Raw genomic sequence first — 27,565 nt, 5'->3', positions numbered from 1 at the left:
TAAGATTAATCTTTATTAAATAAAAGTTAGTTTGTTGGTTTATATAAAATAGACAAGTCTTGCCTGGCTGGTGTGGTTCAGTGGTTGAGTGCTGACCTATGAAATAGAAGGTCACAGTTCAATTCCCAGTCAGGGCACATGCCCATGTTGTGGATTCAATCCCCAGTGTGGGTCATGCAGGAGGCAGCCAGTCAATGATTCTCTCTTATCACTGATGTTTCTGTCTCTCCCTCTCTTCCCCTCTGAAATCAATAAAAATGTTAAAAAACAAACCAGACATGTCTTTATTTTACCCGAGCCTACAAAAAATAATTATTAATCACCGAACATAGGTTTGCCTGCTTTGGGCTTATGTGATGTATTTGAAAATAAAAAAATCTGTGTTTCTGGAGGTTATAAAATATCTTCATAAATCTGCCAAGTTAAAGAGTACTAATTGCATACTTCTTAGTTTTCATTAGAAACAGGTTTCAAGGGTTTAAATCTCAGAATATGTAGGAATTACGTATCATGCGGGCTGTTCCCAGCCTTTAGCATTTAGAACAAAGGAACATTTTCGTGGTTTAGACCTTTAAAAGGACTGCCTACACCTGGTACGATCATGAGTGTGGACTCTACCTGCGTGTGGTACTCTCGCGGCCGTCCTGGCCAGTTCAATAAATTCTTGCCTGCTTTTTTTTAAATCAATTAGCAGCCTCCGGTGGTCTTATTTTGACTCCGAGGTTCGACCCCACAACAAGAATCTTACCTAAAATATAAAAATCAGTTCATGAAAATGTGGCAAGGCCTTGGTCGATGTTGCTCAGCAGTGAGATCGTCAGCCCTCTCACCTAAAGCTTGCGGGTTTGATTTCTAGGCAAGGGCATGTACCTAGGTTGCAGGTTCGATCCCCGACTCTGGGCCTACTCCGGATTGTAGGAGGCAACCCATTGGTGTGTCTCACCTCTCTCTCTTTTACTCTCTCCTCCACTCTCTCTAAAAATCAATTTTAAAAAATATCCTCAGGTGAGCATTAACAACAACAAAAACTTTGGCAAACTTCAGTTTTTACCAAAAGGGAAATATAAACGTTCCGTTTCCAAGACAAACAAATGACCGGTCTTACAGAAGACTTTGTCCATTGCCCCCATGACGAAGGCTGACAATTAGTAACCAGGAGGAAGGCTTCCTTCCAAATCCTGAGGTGAACAGCCTGTTCCAGAGCCCCTTCTCTTGGGTCAAATCACTCTTTTTTCCTATCAGATACTCTGCTCCATCACGGGTGCTCGGGGCGGGCGGAGACGGGGAGGTGTGAGGAGAGTAAAACTGTTAGAAATCGGTAGGGTCCACACACTCCTGGCCAGGCTTTGGAAGCCTGAACAGCCTGTGCTTGGACTCAACAGTCCTGTTTGGTCCACACTCAAAGCATCGCCCTGGGGGAGACCTCAGGCACACCCTTGAAGGAAGAGCTTAGGCCTCCGGGATATCGACATGGAAGGAGCCATTCCCCTCACCACAGCCCAGAACACACACCTCCAGGGGTGAGGGCTTGACTTTGGGGGAAGTGCCGAGTGGAGTTTGAAATACAGGTTTGCAGCACGGCTGCCCTGCTCAGCTCCTGATCTTGCTGCTCTCAGGAGCCTTGGAGAAACCTTGAATGTTCTTTTCTTTTCTTTTCTTTTCTTTCTTTTTTTTTTTTAATATATTTTATTGAATTTTTACAGAGAGGAAGAGAGAGGGATAGAAAGCTAGAAACATCGATGAGAGAGAAAAATCGATCAGCTGCCTCCTGCACACCCCCTACTGGAGATGTGCCAGCAACCAAGGCACATGCCCTTGACCGGAATCGAACCTGGGACCTTTCAATCCTCAGGCCGGCACTCTATCCACTGAGCAAAACCGGTTTCTGCTTGAAGGTTACTTTTCATTCACCTGAGCCTCTAGGCTAGGGGTGTCGAACTCAATCAGAGAAGGGGCCAAAATCTAAAATCCAGCCTAAATCGCGGGCCGAATGGTTTACTGAACAGTCATAAACTGTCATTGTGATGGAAACGCAGCGGAGTGCAGTGATGACAGCGCGGTGCGGGCCACATTGCAAGGCCTGGCGGGACGGATTTGGCCCGCGGGCCTTGTGTTTGACACATGTGCTCTAGGCCTTTGTGCCTGGAGAAACCCAAGCTCTCTCACCTGGGGGTCCCAGGGAAGGTGATGGATCCCTGCACCAGCCTCAGAGGGCAGGCGCTCCAGCAGCAGGAATCTGAGGCTGGATTTAAAGTCCCTGGTGAGGACAGAGAAGACATGGGACCAGGCCCCTTGATACCAGTGGGAGTGCCTGGGAGGCCACACCTGGAATACTTCTTGTGGGATCCCTTGTCAGGCACATGGCTTTCCTTTTCTTTTCTTTTTTTGTGAATCCTCACCTGAGGATATTTTCCCACTGATTTTGAGAGAGAGCGGAAGGGAGGAGGGAAAGCAGAAAAAAAACGTGGATGTGAGAGGGACACACCGATTGGTTGCCTCCCGCAGGTGCCCCAACTTGAGACCCAAGTACGTGACCTTGACCTGGAATCGAACCTGCCACTGTTTAGTCCAGAGGATGACGCTCTATCCACTGAGACAAACCGACCAGGGCAGGGCTGTGATTTTCCTCCTGGAGCTGGCTTCTAGCCCACCCAGACCCCTCACCCTCACCACACGCTGCCTACTTAAGAGTCGGGCAGCGGCCACCAGGTGAAAGCCTTTTGCACTTGCTTCTGGCTGGACACGGAGGGCGGGAGCACCATCTGGGCACGCCAACAACGCAGAAGGGAAGGCTTGTGGGTTGCCATAGAACACCAATGAACACGGGGTCAGGAGGATGTATGGCGGAGAGAAATGAGGGCAAGAGAATCGACGGCCTTAAACTTGTCCAATTACCCGAATGAAGGCGCAGGAGGCAGCTGGGTTAGCCACGACGGCAGAGAAGGGAACCCCGGCAGCGGGAGCTCAGCGTGGGGAACCCAATCCCAGCTCTGCACCTGCTGGAGGGATGGCTCTGCTCTGCACCCCGCGCTCACTCAGCTCTGCACTCCGGGCTCACTCAGCCCTCGGGGAGGGATGGCTCTGCTCTGCACCAGGGCTCACTCAGCCCGCGGGGCGGCTCCGCTCTGCACCCCGGGCTCACTCAGCTCTGCGCCCCGGGCTCACTCAGCCCGCGGGGAGGCTCCGCTCTGCACCCCCCCGAGGGCTCGGCGGGCATCGGGCGCGGCCGCGGCGGCGGGTGGGTCGGTACCTGGGTGCCCTGCAGGAAGTCATCCACGGCCCTCGTGCCCATGAACGGGAACTGCATGTGGGTGTGCGTGTCGATGCCGCCGGGCAGGACCAGCTTGCCGGTGGCATCCAGGACGCGCAGCCCCGCGGGCGCGCCCCCCGGCGGCAGCAGGCCGCGGCCCAGCGCCCGCACCACGCCGCCCTCCACCAGCACGTCCGCCGCCTGCGAGGCCTCGGCGTTCACCACGCGGCCCCCGCGGATCAGCAGCGCGGCCGGCGCCGCCATGGCCGGGGCGCGGGGCGACACCTCCTGGGGGACCCCCACGGCCCGGGCTGCAGACGAGGGGCGAGTCCGGAGGCCCGGAGACCCCGTGGGTTTTATCCACCGGCCTCCGGGGGTGGCTCCGCCCCGGGCCCGCGGGGCTGACCCACAGGCTGGGGCCAACGGGAGATCCACCCGGTTCCATGCCACACCCGCCCCGGCCCGGGAGAACCACCGGACCCGGGTTTCCTTTTAAATATTCATGAGCAAATCGCCACACAACCCCAGCGACTGGCAGGCTGAATGTTCAGAGGGGAAATATTTACTCCATTGGAAACAAAAACAACTTGGTATCAACTATTCATTCTCCCAGTTTTCGTGGCACAATTCATACCGGCAAGTTTTTTTCTTGGAAAATAACAGGTAATATAACTCCAAAGATCTAGGTGTGTGTGTGGTTTTTTTTTAAATATATTTTATTGATTTTTTTTACAGAGAGGAAGAGAGAGGGACAGAGAGTTAGAAACATCGATGATGAATCACTGATCAGCTGCCTCTTGCACACCCCTCACTGGGGATGCGCCCGCAACCAAAGTACATGCCCTTGACCAGAATCGAACCTGGGACCCTTGAGTCCGCAGGCCGATGCTCTATCCACTGAGCCAAACCGGTTTTGGCCTTTTATTTTTTATTTTATTTTATCTTTTTTTATTCTTGTTTCCAAGGAGTCTCACGTGACATTTCAAAACAGAAGACGCTCAGACCGAGCTCTCCAACCGTCACACCTCCACGGCGAGCCTGGCCAGCCGGTACTGCGGGGAGGCGGGCGGCCGCAGCAGCACCAGGCCCCGCTCGGCGGCCTCCTGGCCGGACAGCATGGCCAGCAGGCCCGTCAGGCTGACGAAGCCCAGGGCCCCCCCGCCGCCCGCGGCCATGGAGAAGTCGCCCTGGGTGACGAAGCCCAGGAGGGCGCGGGAGCAGTGAGCGGTCACGTCGGGGAGCGGGCCGGGCCACAGGCCCAGGGTCGGAGCAGGGGCCGGGGCCCCCTCGGCCGGGCCCTCCTCCGGGGCAGCGGGCCCGGGGGGGCGCCTGCCCTTCCCCCGACCCCTCCTCTCGCTCCGCCTGCGGATCTGGCTCTTGAACGGGTCGCTGTGCTTGGGTTCCTGGGGCCCCGGGAACAGCGGGTCCCGGCGGAGCTGCAGGAGGTCCTCCTCGGCCGGGACGCAGATGGTGGCGTGCGGCTCGGGGCTGCCCTTGCCGGGCAGGGCCAGGCTGACCCACACCAGGGCCCGGGGGAAGCGGGCCAGGAGGGAGCGGCGGGCGCCGGGGCTCAGCTCCTGCTGGCCCCTGCCGGGAGCTCGCCGGGCCGCCCGCCCGTCCCCGGAGCCCGGCCGGCACCAGGCGGACAGCTGCTTCAGCGCTGCTCTGCTCCTACACGGGGGAGGGTGTTTTGTTCAAGGAGAGAAGATGCAGTTAGAAGATTAGACATCGTGTGAGTTTTAATGTTTATACAATGTGGGAAAGGATCAAAACTCCATCAATGTTAAGAAATTAAAAATAAACATCAATGCATTTTTTATATTCATATTTTTATGTGTCTTGTGTGTCTACTCTTCGGAGACAGAAAGACTAAAGGTTTAAGAAGCTGAAGGCAGAGAAAAATAAGACAGTGGGTAGAATCGAAGGCTGGAATCACAGTGAGAGGATTAAGGAGGAACTGATATATATATATATTTTTTAATATATTTTATTGATTTTTTATAGAGAGGAAGAGAGAGAAGGATAGAGTTAGAAACATTGATGAGAGAGAGACATCGATCAGCTGCCTCCTGCACACCCCGCACTGGGAATGTGCCCACAATCAAGGTACATGCCCTTGACCGGAATCGAACCTGGGACCTTTCAGTCCGCAGACCGAGGCTCCACCACTGAGCCAAACCGATCTTGGCAGGAACTGATATTTTTATTAAAAAGAAACTCTAAAGGCCCTAGCCGGTTTGGCTGTGGACAGAGTGTCGGCCTTCGGACTGAAAGGTCCCAGGTTCGATTCTGGTCAAGGGCATGTACCGTGTTTCCCCGAAAATAAGACATCCTCCGAAAATAAGACCTAGCGCATGGAAAGATAAGACATCCCCTGGAAATAAGACCTAGCGCAACTTTGGGAGAAAAAATTAATATAAGACACTGTCTTATTTTCAGGGAAACAGGGTACCTTGTTTCGGGCACATCCCCAGTATAGGGTGTGCAAGAGGCAGCTGATCGATGATTCTCTCATCAATGTTTCTAACTCTCTATCCCTCTCTCTTCCTCTCTGTAAAAAAATCAATAAAATATATATATATTTTTTAAAAGTTTACAACAAAAAACTATGTTTGAAATTTGATTAATAAAGTATGTTTAATATATATATATATATATATATATATATATATTTTTTTTTTTTTTTTTAAAGAAAAAACTCTAAGGGAGTTACATGGAAAAAAAAGAATAAGGCAAGAGGGGTGAGTGCTTCTTACAAAAATCAGAGAAATAAATAAGTAAATAAATAAATAACAGAATAAAGGGTGACTGATAAGCAAAATGTAATGCCTGCAGCAGGACTGAGCAGAACACATTTTATCGTCAGATACGACAAAAGTACAACGAATCGGTACCTAACCGGCCACAAATCCAGATCATTCAGAAGGAGTGACGAGAAACCTAACGCAGTGATTTACGGCAAACAGTGCCGGTTCGGAGATGCTGGGACCGTCCCCTCACGTACATTCACCAAAGTCCAGCTTTGCGGGCAGACTAACTAACGGAGCCACGTTGGCAGGAAAACTCTCTTGGTTTGGGTCTACGGGTGAGAGCTTTTCCAATCAGCTTGTATTATACGTTAGCATCTCATGTGATGGAGCCGTGGTCTCCAAGTCCAAAACGTCACGTGGGCCTTGCACTAAGGAGCCGTGGTCAGGTTTAGCCGTGGTCAGAGATGACCCAGACCCCGGAACGTCCCGGGAAGCCGTGCGCACTCACCTGAGGACGCAGAAGGGTGGGCCTCGGGCATCCTGGCCGGGGACCCGCTCGGTGCCGGCCGGGGCGGGGCACTCCGTGTCCATCGCTTCCTCGGGCTCGCGGGAGCCGCTCGGGGCCGTGCCCCCTCCACCAGCCCCCCGGGGAGCTCGCCTGGGCGAGGGGGCACGGGGCGCCTGGTCTCCGAGGGAGCCACTCTCGCCACCGCTCCGGGAGGACGCCCCGGACAGCTCCTCCTGGGCCCGGACTCTGGACTCCCAGTCTCGCGTTAACTGCTCCCAGGGCAGGCGGAACGGCGCCAGGGCGCCCAGCTTCACGTAGTTGGGCCGTTTTGCAGGAGGGCGTCTAATGGAAACCAGAGAGGGGAGCCGACTCTGAATAATTTAGGATGGGGCAGTTAAAGTAAGTATGGCCACCGTATCTCTATTTAAGAAAATAAACTTAGAAAAGAAAGTTTTCTAAGAAATATAATCTATCTATCTATCTATCTATGTATCTATATGCCTAAGCGACCATTACAACCGAAAAACCAGTTGACCAGTCGCTATGATGCACACTGGCCACCAGGGGGCCAATGCTCAATGCAAGAACTGCCTTCTGGTGGTCAGTGTGCTCCCACAGCCAATCTCCCACGGCCCCTGCCTGGCCAGCTCCCCCATTGGCCCCGATCAGGGGGGTAGCAGGCCAACCTCCCATAGCCCCTCCCCCAGCTGGCTGGCCAGCCTCCCACAGTTCCTTCCCCCTGCCAGCCAGCCAGCCAGCCAGCCAGCCTACCAGGGCCCCTCCCCCTGGCCAGCCAATCTCCTGGGGTCCCTCCCCCTGGCTGGCTGGCTCCCCAATAGGCCTCGATTGCCGGCCAGGCGTGAATTCGTACACCAGGCCTCTGGTAAAGAATAACAACCAGCTGTACCAGCCCTGCCTTTGTCTCTTCTGGTTTTTATTCTGACAGATAATGCGTCCACCACGCAGCCCGTGGCCACTGCACAACCCCGGGGCCGCAAGCTGACGCCCGTGCGTGTGGATGGGCTCTCAGCCCTCAGGTGTGGTGGTGAGGGTTTCCTCTCACCCTTGACCCCCAGGCACCAGCTGCCCTCCAGAGACAGCATCAAACCAGTTTCTCACACATCCTCGCAGAGACGCGCCATGCGCACAGACGCAGACACGTCCCTATTTCTTTCATTTTTTACCCACGTTTACACAATGGTGGCACGCCGCGTGGTCTTTTTCTGCTCCAGTGTATAAAGTATGTTTCTCTGTTTTCGTCGTTTCACTGAAATTTCAGATGTGTTATCTCTATAATCAGGTATAAAAAAAAAAATCCCATTCCGGTTTTGAGGGGGGCTAGGGCTGGGGGTGGGGACTCATGTCCAAAGTGTAGGCGTCCGCCATCCTCAACGTACGCAAATGGCCACGAAAAGGGTTCCTGATCTGGACGGGCCTACACACGCCAGACACAGACAGTCTCCTGACGTATTCATGTCTCGGTAACGCTAAACTCGAGAGAAGCCTACGAAAACTCCACATTGTAGCTGAGAGTCACCTAAGCTGTTATTGACCAACGTGAGAAGGTACATCTCTTCCCCCGAAGACACTCCCCGCCTCGAGAAGGCAGCTTCTTACCGTGTGTACTTTTCCAGAAGAGTCTTGGCTTGCTCTTCGGCAAAGAGAGTCCCAGCGGAGCAGTCCGGGAAGTCCCCTGGGATGGAAGGCGAGCCTTTATACTGGGAATGCACCGCCGTCTCCTTTAAGCCTCCCGCTCTCGCGCCTCGGTAGATCTGGAAGACAAGCCCAGTGCGCCCTGTCAGCGGCCAGCGCCAAAGGACAGTGCTTACCTGTCCGCGGGGCGTGGATGGGTAACAACCTAAATGAGCACCTAAAGAGAAGGGAAAAGCCAAGTGTGGGAAAAGCCTAGCGTGAGCTGCCGTACCCGAGTGAAAATAAATGAAATGGAGCTTCACCAATCAATGTGGGAAAACCTCAAGACTGAGTAGGTATAGCAGGTTGCAAAACCCTATGCACAGTGAGGTACGTAAAGGTTAAAAGCACGCTGAATCTAGTTATTTTTTTTGGGGGGCGGTGGGGGTACAAGCATGCTTTAAGGAGCCACAAAAACACGCTTGGTAGTGACAAGCACCAAAACCAGAGCAGCGATTCTGGAACTGGAGAGGGAGGGAGGGCTGGAGCTGGAGAGGGAGGGAGGGCTGGAGCTGGAGAGGGAGGGAGGGAGGGCTTGAGCTGGAGAGGGAGGGAGGGCTGGAGCTGGAGAGGGAGGGAGGGCTGGAGAGGGAGGGAGGGCTGGAGAGGGAGGGAGGGCTGGAGCTGGAGAGGGAGGGAGGGCTGGAGAGGGAGGGAGGGCTGGAGAGGGAGGGAGGGCTAGAGCTGGAGAGGGAGGGAGGGCTGGATGAGCTGGAGAGGGAGGGAGGGCTGGAGCTGGAGAGGGAGGGAGGGCTGGAACTGGAGAGGGAGGGAGGGCTGGAGCTGGAGAGGGACGCAGGCTGCTTCCCGGGAACCCGTGACGGGAAGGCTGGGGGCAGGTGCAGGGAACACAGGGCTCATTGTGTCCACATCTGTCCTTTCTCCGTGTGCTTGCAATATCTCGTCATTTAAACATTAGAACTGTTTTAAAACATCCCCACTCCCACCCGCCTGCATGGCTCTGTCAACCACTGAACCGGGAGGTCATGGTTCAATTCTCAGTCAGGGCACAGGCCTGGGTTGTGGGCTCGATCTCCAGTGTGGGGCAGGAGGCAGCCCAGCAATGATTCTCTCTCACCATTGATGTCTCTCTCTCTCTCTCTCCCTTCCCCTTTGAAATAAATAATATATACACATATATGTGAAAATAAGTAATTTAAAAATTTAAAAAAATCAGGCCACCCTTAAAACCTCAAATATCCACAACAATATGTCAGCACAACTCTTATTAATAAAAACCCTGGCTCCAGGGACCTTAGCAAAGATCTTGCATCAGGAATTTAGCTCAGAGGGCAGGAAAATAGTCCTCCATCTCTAAAGTGTGCGTAAAGGCTGGGACACTGTCAGCCCTGGGTCCAGATTGTGAATGTATTTTAAATGTCGAAACCCCTGGTCGGAACGAGAAGGTCACTTACGAGCGGGATCCAGAAAGCCATGCCCCAGCCCTTGGGAAGCAGCACGTCCCAGCCGCTCCCCCAGCCGCGTCGGCCGTCGCCGGTCACCCTTCCCGGCTGGTGGACCAGAAGCAGCGGGATCTTGGACTCGTGGGCACCTAAAACCAGCTGTGACCCGGGCACCAGCAGCTCACTTCTCTTCCGGTTTAAGTCCTACAGCGGGAGAAAGCCGTTCAAGACAAACAACCGGAGTCTTCCGGGAGATGCTACGGGGTCTCCCTATATGTTACATGCTCTTGTAAAACGCAAGGGAAAACAAAAACAAAAACAACAAAAACATACAGGTGAGATATTTTTAAGTACAAAGGAGTCCCTCCTACGGCAAATTTCCTTTGTACGAGTGTTTTGGTAGAAATGGCAAATTATCTTAAGCATGGGCAAGAATATACTAGAGGATTCAAAGTTATAAAATACACATGCATTCCACTAATAATTTCTTAGCTCAGGGTTCATCTTAGATTTTGATCCTCTGTCCCTACATTTACTCTGGCTAAGATCTGTCATGAAGTAAAAAAAAACAAAACACAATGAACAACTTCTCCAAAAGGGCAAGTGGAAGAGTACTCTGGCTCTTGAGACAATTTCTCACCCAGTCTTAAGGATTCAAAATAGAAGGTGCCCCCACCTTCACCCCCATCCCCACCCCCTAAAAGAAAATAGAAGTAAAGAAGAAGGCGCTATAAATTACGTGTCAGGTAGACTGCAGGGAGGGGCTAGCCTTCTCTCAGACTTCCCTGGCCAGCTGTTCGAAGAGACGAACGGGTAGGGAGGGGCCTACCACTCACTCAACTGAGAAGCTATCTGAGGGCAGCCCCCACGCTGCATCCCACTGCTGCCTGGCTGATGCCTTCCCGCCAGGGCCAGATCCCGAGTCTCCTTCGTCCCTGTTCCCTCTCTCCTTTCTGAGTTACTACCGCCATCTACATGTTGGTCATTCCCAAAACCTCCCTCTCTCACCCCGACTTTTGCTCCTGGGATCGAAACCTCTCTCCCCTGCACGTCTGCTCCTGGACATCCTGAGGCCCCTCAAACTCCATGATCCGGGATCAAACTCCTCCTTCCTAATGCATTCTCTCCCCGCCATCTGATGCCACCATGCATTCCCTCATTCATTCGCCCGTTCAAGCATCTACTGTCCATTCATTTACTCTTCCATTCAGACATACCCTGAGCACCTGCTATGTGCCGAAGGCCTTTCAGGGACTCAGGAAGCAGCTGGGACAGGTCAGACCCAGCTCTGGCTCTCTTCTGGCTGAGCTCCTAAACCCAAACCAGACCATCTCCTCCCTTCTTACCGTCCACTTCACAACCAACCAGAGTCTTGCCAATTTTACCCTCCAGGTAAATAAATATACTCCAGCACACGGCCACATTCAGGCCCCCATTGCGCCCTGCATTATGGACTGTTTCCAGGGTCTCTTTTAAGGCCACCCAATCACAAATCCTCTCTCCGGCTCCTCCACCCAAATCCTCATCCACCCCTCGTCTCCTCCACTGCGCTACTGGAGAGAAAGGTCATGCCATGGCCCAGCTTAAAACCTGCCACGATGCCCTGTATCTTCAGTCCAGACCCCTAAAATGCCCCAGGGTCTTTCATGCTCCTGTCCTTATTACCCCTTCAGTTTCACCTCTTGCCCCACCTTTGAGTCCAAGCTACTGATCTATTTGAAGATTCCTGAACACACGGTCCTGTTTCTGGCCTGGACCCCTGCTCATTCTCACTTCCGGCAATCCTTTCTCTACCGCAGTCTGTCCCTGGTCCCAGAAGGTCTGGTTAATTCTAGCAGCCCCCCTGAGAGTCAGCGCTAACACCAGCCCCTCCACCCAGGACGCTTCCCCTGGTTTCTACAGCCTGGGCCTAGTCTCCCTTCTCTGGGCTTCCTGTGTAGCCTGTACTTCTTGGAGCATACCTAACAGTCATCGACCCCGTCATCTGACACAATCCCTGCAGGAGCACAACCACTGAGTGACTCAAGACTGGAGAACAAATAAATGAACAAAGACAGAGAACGCTTAATGAGAAAACAAAAACAAAAACAATCAAAGACGTGTTTTTAAATCCTAAGATTCTCATTTCAAGAAAAAGTCTTTGTGTTAACTTTTTCTAGGGATTCTTCTTCACGAACAGAAAGTGCACACATACACACACACACACACACACACACACACACAAAAACACAAACAAACAAACCCCAAAGTATATATCATAAGGGACCAGTAAATTGTCTGAAAAGAAAAAAGAAGCCGATGGGACTCTACAAAGTACAAAGTAAGTAACCTTCATGTTCTCTCGAGTGATGAACTTCAACCTGTCTTCATGACTCTACCAACAACCCTTACGCCATTAGTTACCTGATCCGACATTTTATTCTCTGTGACACTCTTACAGATAGCGTGGTTCCAAATAAAGCTATGCGCGCACTCCGCGGGCACACCCTCCAGGCGCAGCTGTCTAACTTCCTCATTATCTAAGAGGGAAAAGAAAGAGCCTTCAAACCACATCCTTCAGGTCAACGGGGTCAAAGCCTAAACGTGGCCCGCGGTTTCAAGAACACATCTGACAGGCACTTACGGCTCTCGAAGAAGATACCGGACTAGGAATTATTCTTACCGTTGGCTTCATGATTTGTGAAGTAGCAAAGGCTCCTAAACGTACTTTTTGAACATTTATTTTTATTTTTATTTTTTTTAACAATTGCCTTTAAATAACCACCTAATTCCATGGCTAAGGTAATCGAAGTCTAGGAACCACTGCAGAGACAAGTGATAATACGCAATGACAGCACAAGCCACGTTCCATATGTGTGTGTGTGTGTGTGTGTGTGTGTGTGTGTGGACTCGCTGGGTCAGGAGGCAGTTCCATGTTTACTTCTTGCGGTAACTCCACGCTGCTTTCCACAGTGGCCGCACCCATCTGCAGTCCCACCAGCAGGGCACGAAGGTTTCCTTTCCTCCACAGCCTCGCCAGCGCTTGTCCGTGGATTTACTGACGAGAGCCATTCTGATAGGGGTGAGGGGAGGTCTCCCCGTTGTGTCTGCCTGTGTGTGTTCGTATTAGATAGATGTGCTGTGACTCCGTCTTCGGGGGAGTCCTTATGCAGCAGGTGTCCTGTGGGGTCCAGTGGTGCAGTCTCCTTGATCACCGGAGCAGAGAGCTCCAGAAGCATCCCTCGGGTGGGTGATGTGGGCCCTCCTGCTGTAACTGGGTCTTGGCTGCATGGGATCCACCCTCAGGCTGTGGCACGCGAGCTGCAGTGCGTGGGCTGACCACACGAAGCAGATTCGCCTCAGCAGGGCTTGGTGCCTGCCGACATCTCCCTTTGGATGTGCAGCTTGTCGTCCTGCCCTCATGCTGACTGGGTGCGTTGGTTCTGAGCTTCTCGGGAGGGGCGCTCTGCTGCAGGCCAACGTCAGACGCTGCCTGAGACGTACCCTGAGCAACCTGTTCGGAACTGTAAGCGATCCACAACTTGTGGCTGCCAGCGTTGGGCCTGGGAAGGACCAAGCTGTGCCCTCGGGCAGGCTTTTACCATCACTGGGCCCGGGTCAGGTGAGCAGAAGTCACAAGACAGCCCAAGACCCACCTCTCCCTGCTGGCTGCCTGTGAGACTCAGGCTCTGAAAGGGCCTCTGGCTATCCTCCTCAGCAGAGCGCAAGCTCCACAGAGTGGGGCGAGAGGGAGCCCAGAAGGTTTGGCTGTTGCTTTCCCCAACAGGCTGATTTCACAAGGTGGGGAGCACTGCACAGAACAGAGAAAGCATCTGCGGTGTGGGAGATGGACTCCACAGAGGGACCACCAGTGGCTCTCCCTTCGGCTCCCTCCCCAGAGCCACAAACTCCAGTCTTTCCTCACACAACTCTAGTCCACTCCACCCCTCCTCCTCTGGAGCACAGGGTGAGTGGCTACAAACAACATTTTGTGCGTTGGCCCTTTAAGAGGGTGCCTGCATCTCTGCTAGAGGACTCCCATCTCTTTCTGGCGGACACAAACCCCGTTACTTTTCACAGGCAGATGTTACGTGGGCACCTCTTCCGGGCCCTGTTGCTGTGGGCTGGGGAGCCCGGCAGGGGGGGTAGGCCTCATGCTTCTCAGGGAGAAGCCCCCACAGCTGAGATATCCCTCTGGAACCTCGGCCGGAGTCCGTGGGAGCGGGGTGAGCCCTCTTTGCCTCTCTGCCCTTCCTACCGGCCTTGATGTGGCTTCTTCTGCAAATCCGTGGTTAGAAGACTTCTTTTCAGCCAGTCTTCAGTTGGTTATTCAGGATGATTCTTCTAGAGCTCGCTGTAATTTCAGTTTGGTCCTGGGAGGAGGGGAGTGTAGCTTCCACCTACTCAGCTGCCATCTTGGATCTCTCAAAAGTTTGCTTCTTTATCTAGCTCACATGCTAACCAATATTCTTAAAGAAATTACTTAAAGTAGGTTAAGTAATGACTAACAAAAATGATAAGCTTTTATAATAGAAATTAAATGTTTGAGAAACTTTCATTTTCTTTGAACCAATTCATTCTATATAATAATCCTATATAATAAAAGCCTAATATGCTAAGTGTCCAGTTGACCAGTCGGCTGTTCAACCAATCAAAGCATAATGTGCTAAGGATATGCTAAAGCTACTGAACCACTTGCTATGATGTGCACTGACCATCAGGGGGCAGACACGCCAACCGGCAGGTTAGCTTGCTTCTGGGTTCTGGCCAGTCACTGAGGGAGACAGGCCAGACACGCCCTGGAGCCCTCCTGTGGTCCCTCCCTGGCTGGCCAACCTCCCACATCCCTCCCCAGCCCCGATCGTGCACTGGTGGGGTTCCTCGGCCTGGCCTGCACCCTCTCGCAATCCGGGGCCTCTCAGGGGATGTCAGAGAGCTGGTTTCAGCCCAATCCTGCAGGTCAGGCTGAGGGAACCTCTCTAGTATTAATATAAAAGCCTTAGAAAGCATTTAAATATAAAACTGCCTTATTTCAAAAAAGAATTTGAGGAAGCAAGAGAAACTGAGTAGAATTAAATTACAGTTTTAAGGCCATGATGGGAGTCACCATTTAATGGTGTAGCTGATGCTGCAGTTTTCTGGATGCACCAGAGCACATTGCTACTGAAAAAGAAAAGAGGCAACACCTCAATGATTAAAGTCTGAGACTCTATAATTAACTAACTTACCGATACACCTTCAAATTCCTCTCACTCAATCCCCCTTTCGTGTGACATTCTGATAGAATCATTTACTAAGCCCTTAATAAGCTATCTAACTATGCATGGAGGCTAAAAAAAAAATTGTAGTCATTATAACACACACCTATAGTTTTTTTCTCCAAAAATTTACAAGGTAATTTTAATGATTCTTCCAAATAACCATACTTAAATGACAGCAGATATAGTAAGACATTATCACAACTGATGCATGTCCCAGATCAGACTGAAATGTTAGCCAATCCTACACCCCTTCCTATGCCACTCCAGCCACACAACTCCCTCAGGCCACTCCACTGTAGAGTCTAAACCAAGACATTACCTTCAGCACCTGGGATGGCCTTGCCAGGATTCGAACCTGGATCATCTGTTTGGTCAGACAGAGGCTTCCAAGGAGCACAAGACCAGCTGCAGGTGCACTTCCCTTCCTCATATGAAAATTCTGAAATGCCAGGCATTTCAGAGAACCCGTTTGACAGAAAGGTGGGTTTTACTAGATACTAGCAATGACATGATCATAAGGATCAGGCTATATGTTGCACAGCTAAAAGAGACCCCCACACACAGCTCCGGTGACCATGATCACCTGGAAAATAGACAGGTAATTCCTGCACAGGTGCCGCTAACAGAACTGGGACTAGACTGCTCAAAATAGCAAGAAAACCAGGAATGCTCCATGAACTTTACCTTGGCATTTTTCTGGATTGGGCAAAACTTGGGACCTCTTTTGAGGCAAATTTATTCGAGGATCCCCAACTGTCAGTCCCAGAATAGTACCTGCTGGAATTTCTGCTGGTGATGTTATTCCTTTAACAACAAACAAACAAACAATAAAATACAAGTTTAAAAAAAGTTTTTCACAATGTATACATATTTGCTTGTATTTTTCAAATTTTTCTAATAAAACTGTCATCTTGGGCTATTTTATTTGAAAACACGTATTTCCACACTTTCCAGTAAAGCTAAATGTTAGCGCATCAGCCCTACCACTGAAGGGTTCCCGGTTTGATGTCGGGTCAAGGGCATGTACCTGGGTTGCAGGTGTGATCACTAGCCCTGTTTGGGCACATGCAGGAGGCAACCTGTCCATGTGTCTCTCTCCCATCGATGTTTCTCTTTCTCCCTCCCTCCCTCCCTTCTACTCTCTCTCTAAAAATCAATGGAAAAAAATATCTTCAGGTGAAGATGAACAAAAACAGGGAAAAAAAAAACATGTTTTTCCTTTTTTCCCCATTGATACTTTTAGAGAATAAATTAACACTCATAAAGAGAAACTTTCTCTTTATGAAAAACATTCATTTAACATTATAGATATTTTACAACATAAACTTTTATGTTTCTCTCATTGGTGACTATAGTAGCTTTACACACCAAAGCATAGATATTTTACAACATAAGCTTGTATGTTTCTCTCATTGGTGACTATAGTAGCTTTACACACCAAAGCACTCATGTCTACGTAAGAATCAATTTCAGTTTAGTACCTGGTATATGCACTTACCATAACATCAGAATGCCAGCTATCGATACTTAGAATACTAACATCTCATTTGTTTGTTGTTTCCTGAGCAAACTCAAGTAGGGTTCCAGGCGTCTTCAAACTAAGGCCCGCGGGCCACATGCGGCCCGCAGAGGAGTCTGATCCGGCCCGCCAGGTTTTTTGGGCAGTGAGCGCAGCCGAGGTGTTACAGTAGGAATTAGTAGTTCATATAGTCCGGCCCTCCAGCTCTCTGAGGGACCGTGATCTGGCCCCCACTTTAAAAAGTTTGAGGACCCCTGGTTTACACTATTCCCTCTCTGACCTGCTTTCTTGCTATATGACAACCAAGAATTAAAGTTAAAAAGCAACATTACAGGAAAGCACCTTCTCACCCTCTTCCCACAGCCCCTCCTTCCCCAGGACAACCCAGCCTCCCCTGCGCATACCTCCCAACAACTCAAACACGGCCTCCTGTCTGAGGTGCAGGGAAACCCGGTCAGGATTCTTACAGGCTTCAATCCACCAGCGGTGAGGAGTGTCCTCTGTGTCCTCTCCCTCCTGTTTACCAGACAAACAACGCGTCAGACATCATAACCTTGATATGGTTGGGATACTGATCCCCGCACACTCGGGGATTTTAAGGGCTCTGTTGACTGTTTATGGAGCAGAGGGTGTGGCCCTTCTGCAAACTCGCAAGCTGCGAGAATAACACTCGTCCTTCAATAAGAACACGTCTATTCACTGATCACATTCATTTAGACTTTTCCATCCAAGAGATGATGACAAAGTCCTTGATCCTAAGCATACAGAGGGAAATGAACATTTACAGGCCCGGGCCTGACATGTTCAAACGGCATGTGAGGTGTCACAGGTGTGCGAGGGAAGACACGACTGGGACCTATCGTTACAGTCGCCTTGGATCTTACGGTGGGGACGGCGGCAGCTTGCAGAGCCTCAGTGAGGACGGCGTGGGAGAGGGGACCGATCAGGCGGAACCTGTTGATCTCCATCGTCAGGTCACTGAGAGAGAGAAAGAGTCTTACCCTGGGAACGTCCTCGCTCTGTACGGCGGCAGTGGCCGCGGGCACGCACAGAGGGAGCCCGCAGAGCACGTGTTCGGAGCGAATATCCCCCCCACCCCCCTGTACCTGACCACGATGCCGGTGGCCGGGGAGCTCCAAGATCGCGGCTGGTGGGCGTCTCTGGTTCCGTCCCCAACAAACTTTTTAATCGGTGCGGCGTCTTCTCCGTCGCCTCTCCGCTTTCTTTTCTTGCCAATCTTCTCATCGGGCGGCTTCGTTGGGCTTTTCTCTCGGGCTGGTGTCGGAAGGGGCTCAGGGAGGCAGGTAGCTGATGTGACCGGTTCCGTACACTGGCACCCGGCTTTGATTTCCTCTAAAATATCCTAAGGATGTACGTAAACATCTTACTTTTGAAGTTTAAAAGGTAAATACGTTTCAAATTTAATGTGGTTTAGTTTATTCCCTACCCCCCCTTTAAAAAATTACATTTTTATTCCTTCGCAAATTAAACTAAATTCAAATAACTTCTTAATAGTAATAAATGTTCAGTCAGGCTTCCAATATCCGTGTGTTTTTTTCCCATAAATGCTAGGTTGTTTTAATATTTTTAATAATTAGAATACTTTAAGTCTCTTTAGTAAATAAACAAAAACTAAATTCATCATGATCAAAATAGTGTTTTGGCTAAAACCAGTTTGGCTCAGTGAATAGAGCATCACCTGCAGACTGAAAGGTCCCCGGTTCGATTCCGGTCAAGGGCATGTGCCTTGGTTGCGGGCACATCTCCAGTAGGGGTGTGCAGGAGGCAGCGGATTGATGTTTCTCTCTCATCGATGTTTCTAACTCTCTATCCCTCTCCCTTCCTCTCTGTAAAAAAACAATTAAAAAAGTTATATATAGTGTTTTGGTTTTTGTGAGTAGTGCAGGGCACTTGGCACAAAAAAAAAAAAAGGATTCTGCCAAAGATTAATGAAAATAACACGACTGCTCTGACCAAATATTTTAAAATGAGGTTAAGCCCTGTCTGATGTGGCTCAGCTGGTTGGAGCATCATCCTGTTCATCAAAAGGTAGCGGGTTTGATTCCTGGTCAGGGCACACGCCCAAGTTACAGGTTTGGTCCTGGTTAGAATGTGTGCAGGAGGCAACTGGTCAATGTTTCTCTCTCACATCGATGTTTCCCTCGAAAGAAAGAAAGGAAGGAAGGGAGGGAGGGAGGGAGGGAGGGAGGGAGGGAGGGAGAAAAGAAAGAAAGGAAGAAAGGAAGAAAGAAAGGAAGAAAGAAAGGAAGAAAAGAAAGGAAGGAAGGAAGGAAGGAAGGAAGGAAGGAAGGAAGGAAGGAAGGAAGGAAGGAAAGGAAAGAAAGGAAAGAAAGGAAAGAAAGAAAGGAAGGAAGGAAGGAAGGAAGGAAGGAAGGAAGGAAGGAAGGAAGGAAGGAAGGGAAGGAAGGAAGGAAGGAACGAAGGAAAGAAAGAAAGGAAAGAAGGAAAGAAGAGAAGGAAGAGAGAGGAAAGAAAGAAAGAAAGAAAGAAAGAAAGAAAGAAAGAAAGAAAGAAAGAAAGAAAGAAAGAAAGAAAGAGGGGGGGAAGAAAGAGAGAAGAAAGAGGAAAAGAGAGAAAGAGAGAAAGAAAGAAGGGAAGAAAGAGAAGAAAGAGAGGAAAGAGAGAAAGAGAGGAAGGAAGGAAGGAAGGAGGAAGGAAAGGAAGGAAGGAAGGAAGGGAGGAAAGAGAGTTTAAGGAGAAAATTTACCATCTACCATATAAAAGTAGTGAGTATACTAAAAAAGAAAAAGAGAGAGACTAAGCTACACGCAGTATTAAAAATCTTCAGAATTAATTAAAACAACTTCTCATCAAACAGGCTCTACCAAGCACCGAGACACCAGGGAGCCAGTTCAGGCTCGGGGAAAGCACTCATCCACAGGCAACATCTCAAGCCCTTTGCCGAATAAGGTCGGTTTTCATCTCTACTTACGGCTTACTAAAACGTGAGGGGTCAAGATCTGCTTCATTTAAAATACACGCAACCTTCCTCCCTCCATTCAAATACCTAGCTACCAGCCAAATCTTTACTCCACTTAAATGTCTACGGTGCTGATTTCCAACAGTCATCAAGAATGGGAGAGCCCAAACCGGTTTGGCTCAGCGGATAGAGCGTCGGCCTGCGGACTGAAGGGTCCCAGGTTCGATTCCGGTCAAGGGCATGTACCTTGGTTGCGGACACATCCCCAGTAGGGGGCGTGCAGGAGGCAGCTGATGGATGATTCTCTCTCATCGGTGTTTCTAACTCTCTAACCCTCTCTCTTCCTCTCTGTAAAAAAAAATCAATAAAATATATTAAAAAAAAGAAAAAAGAATGCAGGATCGAGTGATGGGGAAACACACTCAGGGACAGTACCTGTTTCAGCGTGGGGTGGAGCCAGATCCACAGCTGCCTGCTCTCGGGGGCGTCCCCGGGGGTCCTCCCCGCCTTCCAGAGAAAGGACACGGGCCCCAGCATGCCGCGGGGGTACTGATGCGCCCGGTACAGCACGAGGCTCCCCTGGCGCTTTCCGGACAAGCAGTGAACGGCTGCAAACGTCAACCCTGACGGAAACGAGAACAAAATCCCACTGTTTCCAAGCGCTGAGGCTGCAGTGGTCTGTCCTGACAGCTGGACGAGCACTTATTGTCTCTCTCCAGGACGGGGGCCAAGTCCAGGTTCTGGTCACCGCCTGGATCCAAGCGGCACCCGGGAAGCTCTCAATACATGTTTTATGGAATGAGTGGCTTCATCAGTTTTCAGTTTCTGCCCACCTCAATTCACCCCGTCAGCATCATGGTCTTCTCACTTGGCACTTGGCAACGTGAGAACTGATGTAAAAGCCACCCCGAGCTTTCCTTTAACAAACAGCCCATGGAGAACAAAAACTCTCCTGGGCATTTTCATGTACGTGTAAATTACCAAAGGCTTACAGCGCCGACACTTCTTCATGCAATAATCAGACCAATATAGGACTCAGATTTGAAACGAGTTTACCTGTGTCTATGCTACACATTGGAGCAAGTGCCTTCAGTATTTCTTCCTCTTTGCCCTTCAACTCCAAACAACAATAATAGGATAAATCCTGGAGAGAGAGAGAGAGAGAGAGAGAGAGAGAGAGAGAGAGAGAGAGAGAGAGGTCATTAAAAACGTAGCCATTTACATGGGTGAAACTGCAAGCAGCCAAACGTCACATGAGAAAAACTTCCAGAGCCCAAGACACAGCACAGATTGCTACGTAAAGCTATCATTTCACAAGTCAAAATCTGAAACTTGTCTGTTCCTGTTACATCAGCAAATATTCTTAAACCAATTTGATCAAAATAAAAATGCATTTCCATTTAAATATGTCATAGTTTCCTACTTTTTATATTTAAAAAATCTGTATTATATCCCACATTCGAAGACAAGGCCTAAGCAGAATGTAAAAACTGCTGCCTCTACGTCAAGACTTATTCTTTCCTGACATCTACCTAAGAAATGGAGTCATAATGCTCCAAATAATTTATATCACATTTCTCCCTTGCTCATTCTTGACTATAATATATATTCAAATTGACTAAGCAAGGTGAAAATGAAAATAATGGGAGTAAGACCTTACCAATTAAATGAAATAAAGACAGACCAAACTGAGCTAGTGAAATCAATATGTTAAAGAACTATAACAACAGGGTATAGTCAATAAGGCGTTACCAAGAGCCAGGGACAGGGCTAACTCCTGACACCGACTGTCATTCAATCTTGCCAGCTCCTGGTGAACCAGGTGCTATTTGTGCCTAAGTTCCCAGATGAGGACACTGAGACAGAGACTCAAAGCCACAGAACCAGGGAGTGGAGAGGCCAGCGTTTGCGACGGGCTCCCATTGAATCATAAACATCTGGAACCGCATTGGCACATGGCTCAGGGTCCACCGATGCTTCTCAGGTGTCTGCTACTGATCAATGACTGCTTACCGAACCAAGGCTGAATGCATCGCGAGCATGACCAACAAAACCCTGCATGATCCCTAGAACTAACCTCACCCTAATGTCAGCCCTGCTCTGACTCTCTTTTTTGAAAAATATATTTTTATATTAATTTTTTACAGAGAGGAAGGTGGAGGGATAGAGAGTTAGAAACATCAAAGAGAGAGAGACATCGATCAGCTGCTTCCTGCACACCCCCTAGTGGGGATTTGCCCGCAATCAAGGTACATGCCCTTGACCGGAATTGAACCTGGGATCTTTCAGTCCGCAGGCCAACGCTCTATCCAGTGAGCCAAACCGGTTTTGGCTTCATTCTTGTTGACGGGGAATTTATGTCAATTCTTCCCTGCTAACAGGCTTCCTTCTGCCTCCCCCACTCTCCCACTTGTGTATTCCTTAGAACTCTGCTCAAACAACACTTCCACAGAGTAGCTTTCTTGTTCCGTTAAGAATGCTCATGGTACTATCCATATCCCTTACAATTGCATATTAGGCTGATTGTTGGATTCATGCCAGTCTCCCCTAGCACCTTTACGCTTCATCTCCAGCATCTAGCAAAGTGCTCCTGCTCAGTAATTATTTTTATAATAAAGACTCTGAGATAGGGCTTTGGCATACCACAAACTATTCTAATGTCTCTATCAGAAACGGTCTAAACTAATATAAGAGAAAACCCAGTGGGAAGCACACCTGAAGGAGGCAGCGGTTTGTCATCGCGCGATAGCAGGCCCTGTGGCTCTTGACTGTCGGCCTCTCCCCGAGGCAGTAGCCCCACCGCTTGACCATGTGGAAGCGTTTGGCGTGCCAGATGTGCGTCTCCAACCACCGGTTCTTCTTCTGTCTGCGGTTGAATTCCAGCACCCGGTTGATGTGACATCTTCGAGCTTTGTGGCACTTGTTTTTCGAATGTTCTTTCTTCTGATGCACTGCTTTCTCTGCCTGTAGTCTCAAGAGAAGCAGAACCAGTGTGCAACCATTTCAAAACGAAGTTAAGCGTTAGGAACTCAAACTAACTTCAGTTTGCTTAAATGTTTCACATGGTGACTTCCCAACGGAAGATGAGATGGGGACAACAGGAGGAGTGCAGATTTTAGAGGTGGACAAACCTAAGGAAGCACATCCTGCCCCTTACTAACTGGGCAAGCTTCATGGACTATGAAGATTAGACTAGTTATAACATGTTCGACACCGTCACTCAAGCGTATTGTGGCAGTTAAGAGTATATTAGAGAGCAACAGGGAATACATCCTATACTAGCTTTTCATTATTTTTTTAATTGTTTTTTAACCTCCAAAATTATAGCTAAGTCTAAAATTTACAACCAAAAATATAAGTCAGGAAAACTACACCTCATGTCAGTTAGGTACTGACAGGTAAATGCTGTTATCACTGGGAAACAGATAAAAAAAATTTCCCATTAAATCTAGAAACTACGACATTCCTGTGTAATTTTTTAAAAATATTTTATTGAGCAGAGACCGGTTTGGCTCAGTGGATGGAACTTCGACCTGCGGACTGAAGGGTCCCAGGTTCGATTCCGGTCAAGGACATGTGCAACCAGTTAAGGCTCCTGTGTGGTTTTCACTATTAATCTCTTCCATAGCCAAGCTAAACTTTTGTGGGAGAAACTCTTCATTAAGTTTATGGGCCCCTTACAAATAGGGACTTGACCTTGATAAACTCTAACCCTACAACCCACAGAATACTGGTACACAGAAGGTACATAATAAAGAAATTCTGAATCAACCAATAAAGACATGGGTAGCTTAGACAATCTCAGAAAGTCCAAGCCAAAAACAATTAAGACTTGAAAAAAATTTTAAACTCAAGCTCAATTTTTCAACATTGAAAAAGTCAAAAGGCAAGTGCTAGGCAAGTTTTTCTTTTTGTTTTTTAACCTTCCAACTCTAAGCTCAAAATGCAGAGCTAAAATTGCTTATCTGGTAAGAAGGTCAGTATCATATTTTAAATATGACAGGGAAATGTCACCTTTTTAACACCATTAAAAGGGGTTCCACGCCCTGCTGGCATGGCTTAGTGGTTGAGCATTGACCTATACACCAGATCAAGGGTTCCATTCCCAGGTAGCGGGCTCAATCCCCAGTAGGGGCCGTGCAGGAAGCAGCCGATCAATGATTCTCATCATTGATGTTTCTCTCTCTCTCTCTCTCTGAAAAATCAATAAAAATGTTTTTTAAAGGGGTGGGGGGAGGGTTCCAATTGTTGTATTTAAAAACAGCTGGCTGAAACCGGTTTGGCTAAGTGTCGATAGAGTGTCGGCCTGCGGACTGGAAGGTCCAGAGTTCGATTCCGGTCAAAGTCATGTACCTTGGTTGAGGGCACATCCCCAGTAGGGGGTGTGCAAGAGGCAGCTGATGGATGATTCTCTCTCACCAATGTACCTAACTCTCTATCCCTCTCTGTAAAAAATAAATAAATTATACTAAAAAATCATAATAATTTTAAAAAATAAAAACAGCTGTCATGTACAACGATCTGCTAATGTGGGAGATGATAAGGAGGCAGGAGGGAGGATAAATCATGAAAACAAAATATGCCAAGTCAGCCTGGTGCTTTTGGTTGTCATTTTAAACAAGTTCTATTAGGTTAACGCTTCCCATCTTCTCTCAGGAACGACGGACCTAAGCCCTGCACCACGCACGCAGACCGCGCACCTCCTTCTGCGCGATCTCCTGCAGCCGCCGCGGGAGGCGCTTGACGTTGTGGCTCATGGCTCTGCGCCGCATGTGCCGCGGCAGAGTCTGGAACACCAGGGAGTTGGAGGACTTCTGAGTCACCGCCTTCAGCATGGCGCTGATCTCCGCTGCTCGGGCCTGAGCGAAGGTAGACGCTGGTGAAGGAAAGAGCGGTCATTAAAAACCAGCCTGAATCCGCACCGGCCTGCGACATTTCCCAAGAACAAAAGGTTTGAGGTACGTGAGCTTATGATTCACCCGCCCACCTATAACCCCTGATTAGTGGGTATTTCTGCATTATAAGATTGTAAAACCGCCGAAACCGGTTTGGCTCAGCACGTCGGCCTTCGGACTGAAAGGTCCCAGGTTCGATTCCGGTCAAGGGCATGTACCTTGGTTGCAGGCACATCCCCAGTGGGAGGTGTGCAGGAGGCAGCTGATCGATGATTCTCTCTCATCGATGTTTCTAACTCTCTATCCCTCTCTTTTCCTTTTCTGTAAAAATTCAATAAAATTTATTTTAAAAAATAATAAAGAAAGAAAGAAAGAAAGATAGATAGATAGATAGATCTGGGTTGCCTTGCAAGTGCATTAAATTTGGTTTCATCTTTGGAGAATGCCATGCCGTGGGGTATAAATGGTATTTTCTACTTAAAAAAAAAGAGAGTGGAGAAAATATTTTAAGTGGAACAGTTCTCAAATAGAGGCTTTAAGAAGAGAGGTAAGAAAGGGAGAGGAATTGAAGAAGGGAGAGAATCAGGCCCAAATCCAAAGGGAGGGGAGGAAGGCTTGGAGCAGGAGGGGAGAGGGAGGGGAGGCAGGGCAGGGCCGAGACAGAGCGAGGGCGTTAGAAAAGAGCTCGTATGCCATCAACCTGACTCCTTTACAAACACCTACCCGTGATGTACTTGGGAATCTCCTGAGACGCGCCCTCGGGACCCGCCTTCCATCCTCCCTTCTTCTTAAACGTCACTTTGGAGGAAGACTGCTCGTTCACATCAGGCCTCGGGGGTGAGTAGTGGGCCACTCTGGCTGGCTGCTGTCGTGGCGTTCCGGAAGAAGGATCTAGTGTAATTTTTTTGTTTAAAAAGAAATAAACATGTCACTCTTCTCAGGAATAAGGATTACAGTGGAGAACATCTGCTGGGCGAACTGAACTCCCCCCCCCCCCCCCCCTGTTCTGCACATGTCCGTCGAATGGCCACCGAAATGCCCAGAGCAACTCGCTCCAAACGGGAGTGGAGAGGGCACTGTGTGTCTTACCTGGCTTTTGAGCTCGGAAAGGCTTCCCGCCTCCATTGAGGTGCTTTGCCCCTCTGTCAGCCACAAAGCCGGAGGACAAAGTCACATTGGTGGGCTGGTTTCTCATCTTCTTGGCATGCTTTCTTTCTTTTGCATTAGACATTTCTGGAAACAAAGTAACACATTTAGTACAGGGGAAAGGGAAGTCCAGTTCAAAAATAAGTATAATATTCATAACTCAATATATAATAAGTCTTTCTTAGTGGTGGATTGATATAAAAATGTTACCATGATATTTATTTACTACAGAAATTTATAACCAGCCCTAGCCAGTTTGGCTCAGTGGATAGAGCGTCGGCCTGCGGACTCAAGGGTCCCAGGTTCAATTCCGGTCAAGGGCATGTACCTTGGTTGCGGGCATATCCCCAGTGGGGGGTGTGCAGGAGGCAGCTGATGGATGTTTCTCTCTTATCGATGTTTCTAACTTTCTATCCCTCTCCCTTCCTCTCTGTAAAAAAAAAAATATATAGATATATATATCAATAAAATATATATATTTTTTAATCTTTTAATGAAAATTTTAGGTGAACATAAGCCACTTGAATCAATGAAATAGAGAACACACTATTCTGATATGATAACCTCTACAAAAACTGAACATAAATTATTGATGTTTTCATTTCTACTACTGAGTTGAGGCAGCTGCACCTTTAACTTGCAACAGCTAAAAAATAATTCAATTTGGAGGCCGAAAAATAAAGGACAAAAACCTAGCGGAGCCTGGTGGATTTACTCAGTCATTCGCAGACGTGACATCCTCCCCGTCTTTCCCCTCAATAGTTTCAAGCATCTGTTTTCTATTTTGAAATAAAATTCACTCACAGCATAACCTACCAATTATAACCTATAACTTCCATCAACACATGCCTACAGTATGTGTTCTAACTGTTACAAAAGAAAAATGTTTAACATGTATTTCCGTACTTCACAACTGTACTGTAGGACATTATGAAACAATAAAAAAGCCCTGAAAGTCCTTGAGCCAGAAGCAGAAAAGCCTAGACCTGAGCAGTACACAGGGCAAAATGAGGGGGATAAGCAGGATTTTCTTACATGGCATTTTAGGAGCAGGGCGGGAAGGGGGTCTCACCTGCTTTTTCACTGCGGCATCTCCAGCACCTAGCAGGGAGCCTTGCACAAAGGAGGGGAACAATGTCTATTGGCTGAATGCATTCGTACACGCATAGATGAAAGAGGGAAGCGCGCTATAATGCATTATAAGCAGAATTAAAAAAAATATATCCCTTCTGACACAGCAAGTGAGTATCTGCCAAGAAAACAGCCCTGGGGCCATTTGCTGGATCGAGAACCCTACCTGCCTTTTTGGAATCAGATCCCAGTCACCACCAGAGAAAGGAAGCTGGGAGCGGCTGGGAGGTGGAAAACGCCCAGATCTCAGCGTCACCTGGGGGTGACCCCGCTTCCTGCTTTAGGGCTGTGTTTCAGCCCTGTGTGCGCAGGATTATTTGTAAAACATGCAAAGCCTGACGATGTAGTCAGGGGCACTGACCTTTTCCCTTTAGATTGTCAATAAAAAGTGACAACTGTCAGCACGACAATAGCTGCTGCCCGGTGTGAATGAATCAAAACGATACCTATTTTTGTCAGACCAGCAAAAAAAAAAAAAAATTACATGTGTGTGTGCGCGCTACGGGCTTTTAGTCATTCGCTGGTGTGTGCCCTGAGATGAAAAGGTTGGAAATGGCTGCTTTGGGGCATGAGGAGAGGGGGCACAAGCCCGATCCCAGAAAGGGCTCCGCCTAGTGTGGCAATGCAGCCGAAGGACCGGCTCGGGGAGCTGCAGGCCGGGGCAGAGGCAGAGGCGGTGCGGCCCGCAGGACAGGCCCCGAGGGGAGAGGAGGAGAGGGGGGCCGGCAGGACAGGCCCCGAGGGGAGAGGAGGAGAGGGGGGCCGGCAGGGCAGGCCCCGGAGCTGGCGGGCCGCAGGGGGAGAGGAGGAGAGGGGGGCCGGCCGGGCCCGGGATGCGGGGCGCAGTGCGCTGGTGCCGGGCGAGGGGTCTCCCCCCACCCCACACACACACACACACACACTCTCTCTCACTCTCTCTATTCCCTCCCTCCCCCCAGAGAACACCAGCCCCTCACCACCTACCTGCCGGACGGTCTGAGGCAGAAACCCGGATCAGAATGACAAGGTCCTACTCCTCTAGTCTCCCCTCCAAAGCGACGTGCGCTGCAGGCGAGCTGGACGGCACATGCGCGGTGCGGCCGCTGCCGCC

At 49.4% G+C, this 27,565-nt stretch overlaps 2 protein-coding genes across 8 annotated transcripts in view; both read right to left on the bottom strand.

The window, feature by feature from the left end:
- DPYS (dihydropyrimidinase) overlaps nucleotides 1-3,529 on the bottom strand; it is a 67,634-nt gene extending 64,105 nt beyond the window's left edge. For all 7 annotated transcript variants that reach the window (XM_045581334.1, XM_045581331.1, XM_036436604.2 and 4 more), the window contains exon 1: nucleotides 3,251-3,529. In XM_045581334.1, coding sequence (XP_045437290.1) covers nucleotides 3,251-3,514 — 264 coding nt within the window. In that variant the 5' untranslated portion in view covers nucleotides 3,515-3,529. The remainder of the gene's footprint in view (nucleotides 1-3,250) is intronic.
- Nucleotides 3,530-4,098: 569 nt separating this feature from the next.
- Nucleotides 4,099-27,551, bottom strand: POP1 (POP1 homolog, ribonuclease P/MRP subunit). The gene is made up of 16 exons (XM_045581330.1): nucleotides 27,439-27,551; nucleotides 25,288-25,431; nucleotides 24,922-25,089; nucleotides 24,004-24,179; nucleotides 22,019-22,267; nucleotides 20,360-20,447; nucleotides 19,739-19,926; nucleotides 17,469-17,725; nucleotides 17,247-17,340; nucleotides 16,767-16,878; nucleotides 15,528-15,647; nucleotides 12,007-12,122; nucleotides 9,616-9,807; nucleotides 8,126-8,280; nucleotides 6,509-6,850; nucleotides 4,099-4,921 (listed from the first exon to the last, which is right to left on the bottom strand). The coding sequence occupies exons 2-16, from the start codon at nucleotides 25,427-25,429 to the stop codon at nucleotides 4,270-4,272; spliced, it is 3,051 nt and encodes a 1,016-aa protein (XP_045437286.1). The 5' UTR covers nucleotides 25,430-25,431; nucleotides 27,439-27,551; the 3' UTR covers nucleotides 4,099-4,269.
- Between the last annotated feature and the right edge of the window lie 14 nt (nucleotides 27,552-27,565).

Source organism: Pipistrellus kuhlii, unplaced genomic scaffold, assembly GCF_014108245.1.
Source record: "Pipistrellus kuhlii isolate mPipKuh1 unplaced genomic scaffold, mPipKuh1.p scaffold_m20_p_14, whole genome shotgun sequence".
NCBI classification, from domain to species: Eukaryota; Metazoa; Chordata; class Mammalia; order Chiroptera; family Vespertilionidae; genus Pipistrellus; species Pipistrellus kuhlii.
Note: the sequence above shows the minus strand (reverse complement) of the source record. Positions and strands in the feature narration are given on the sequence as shown.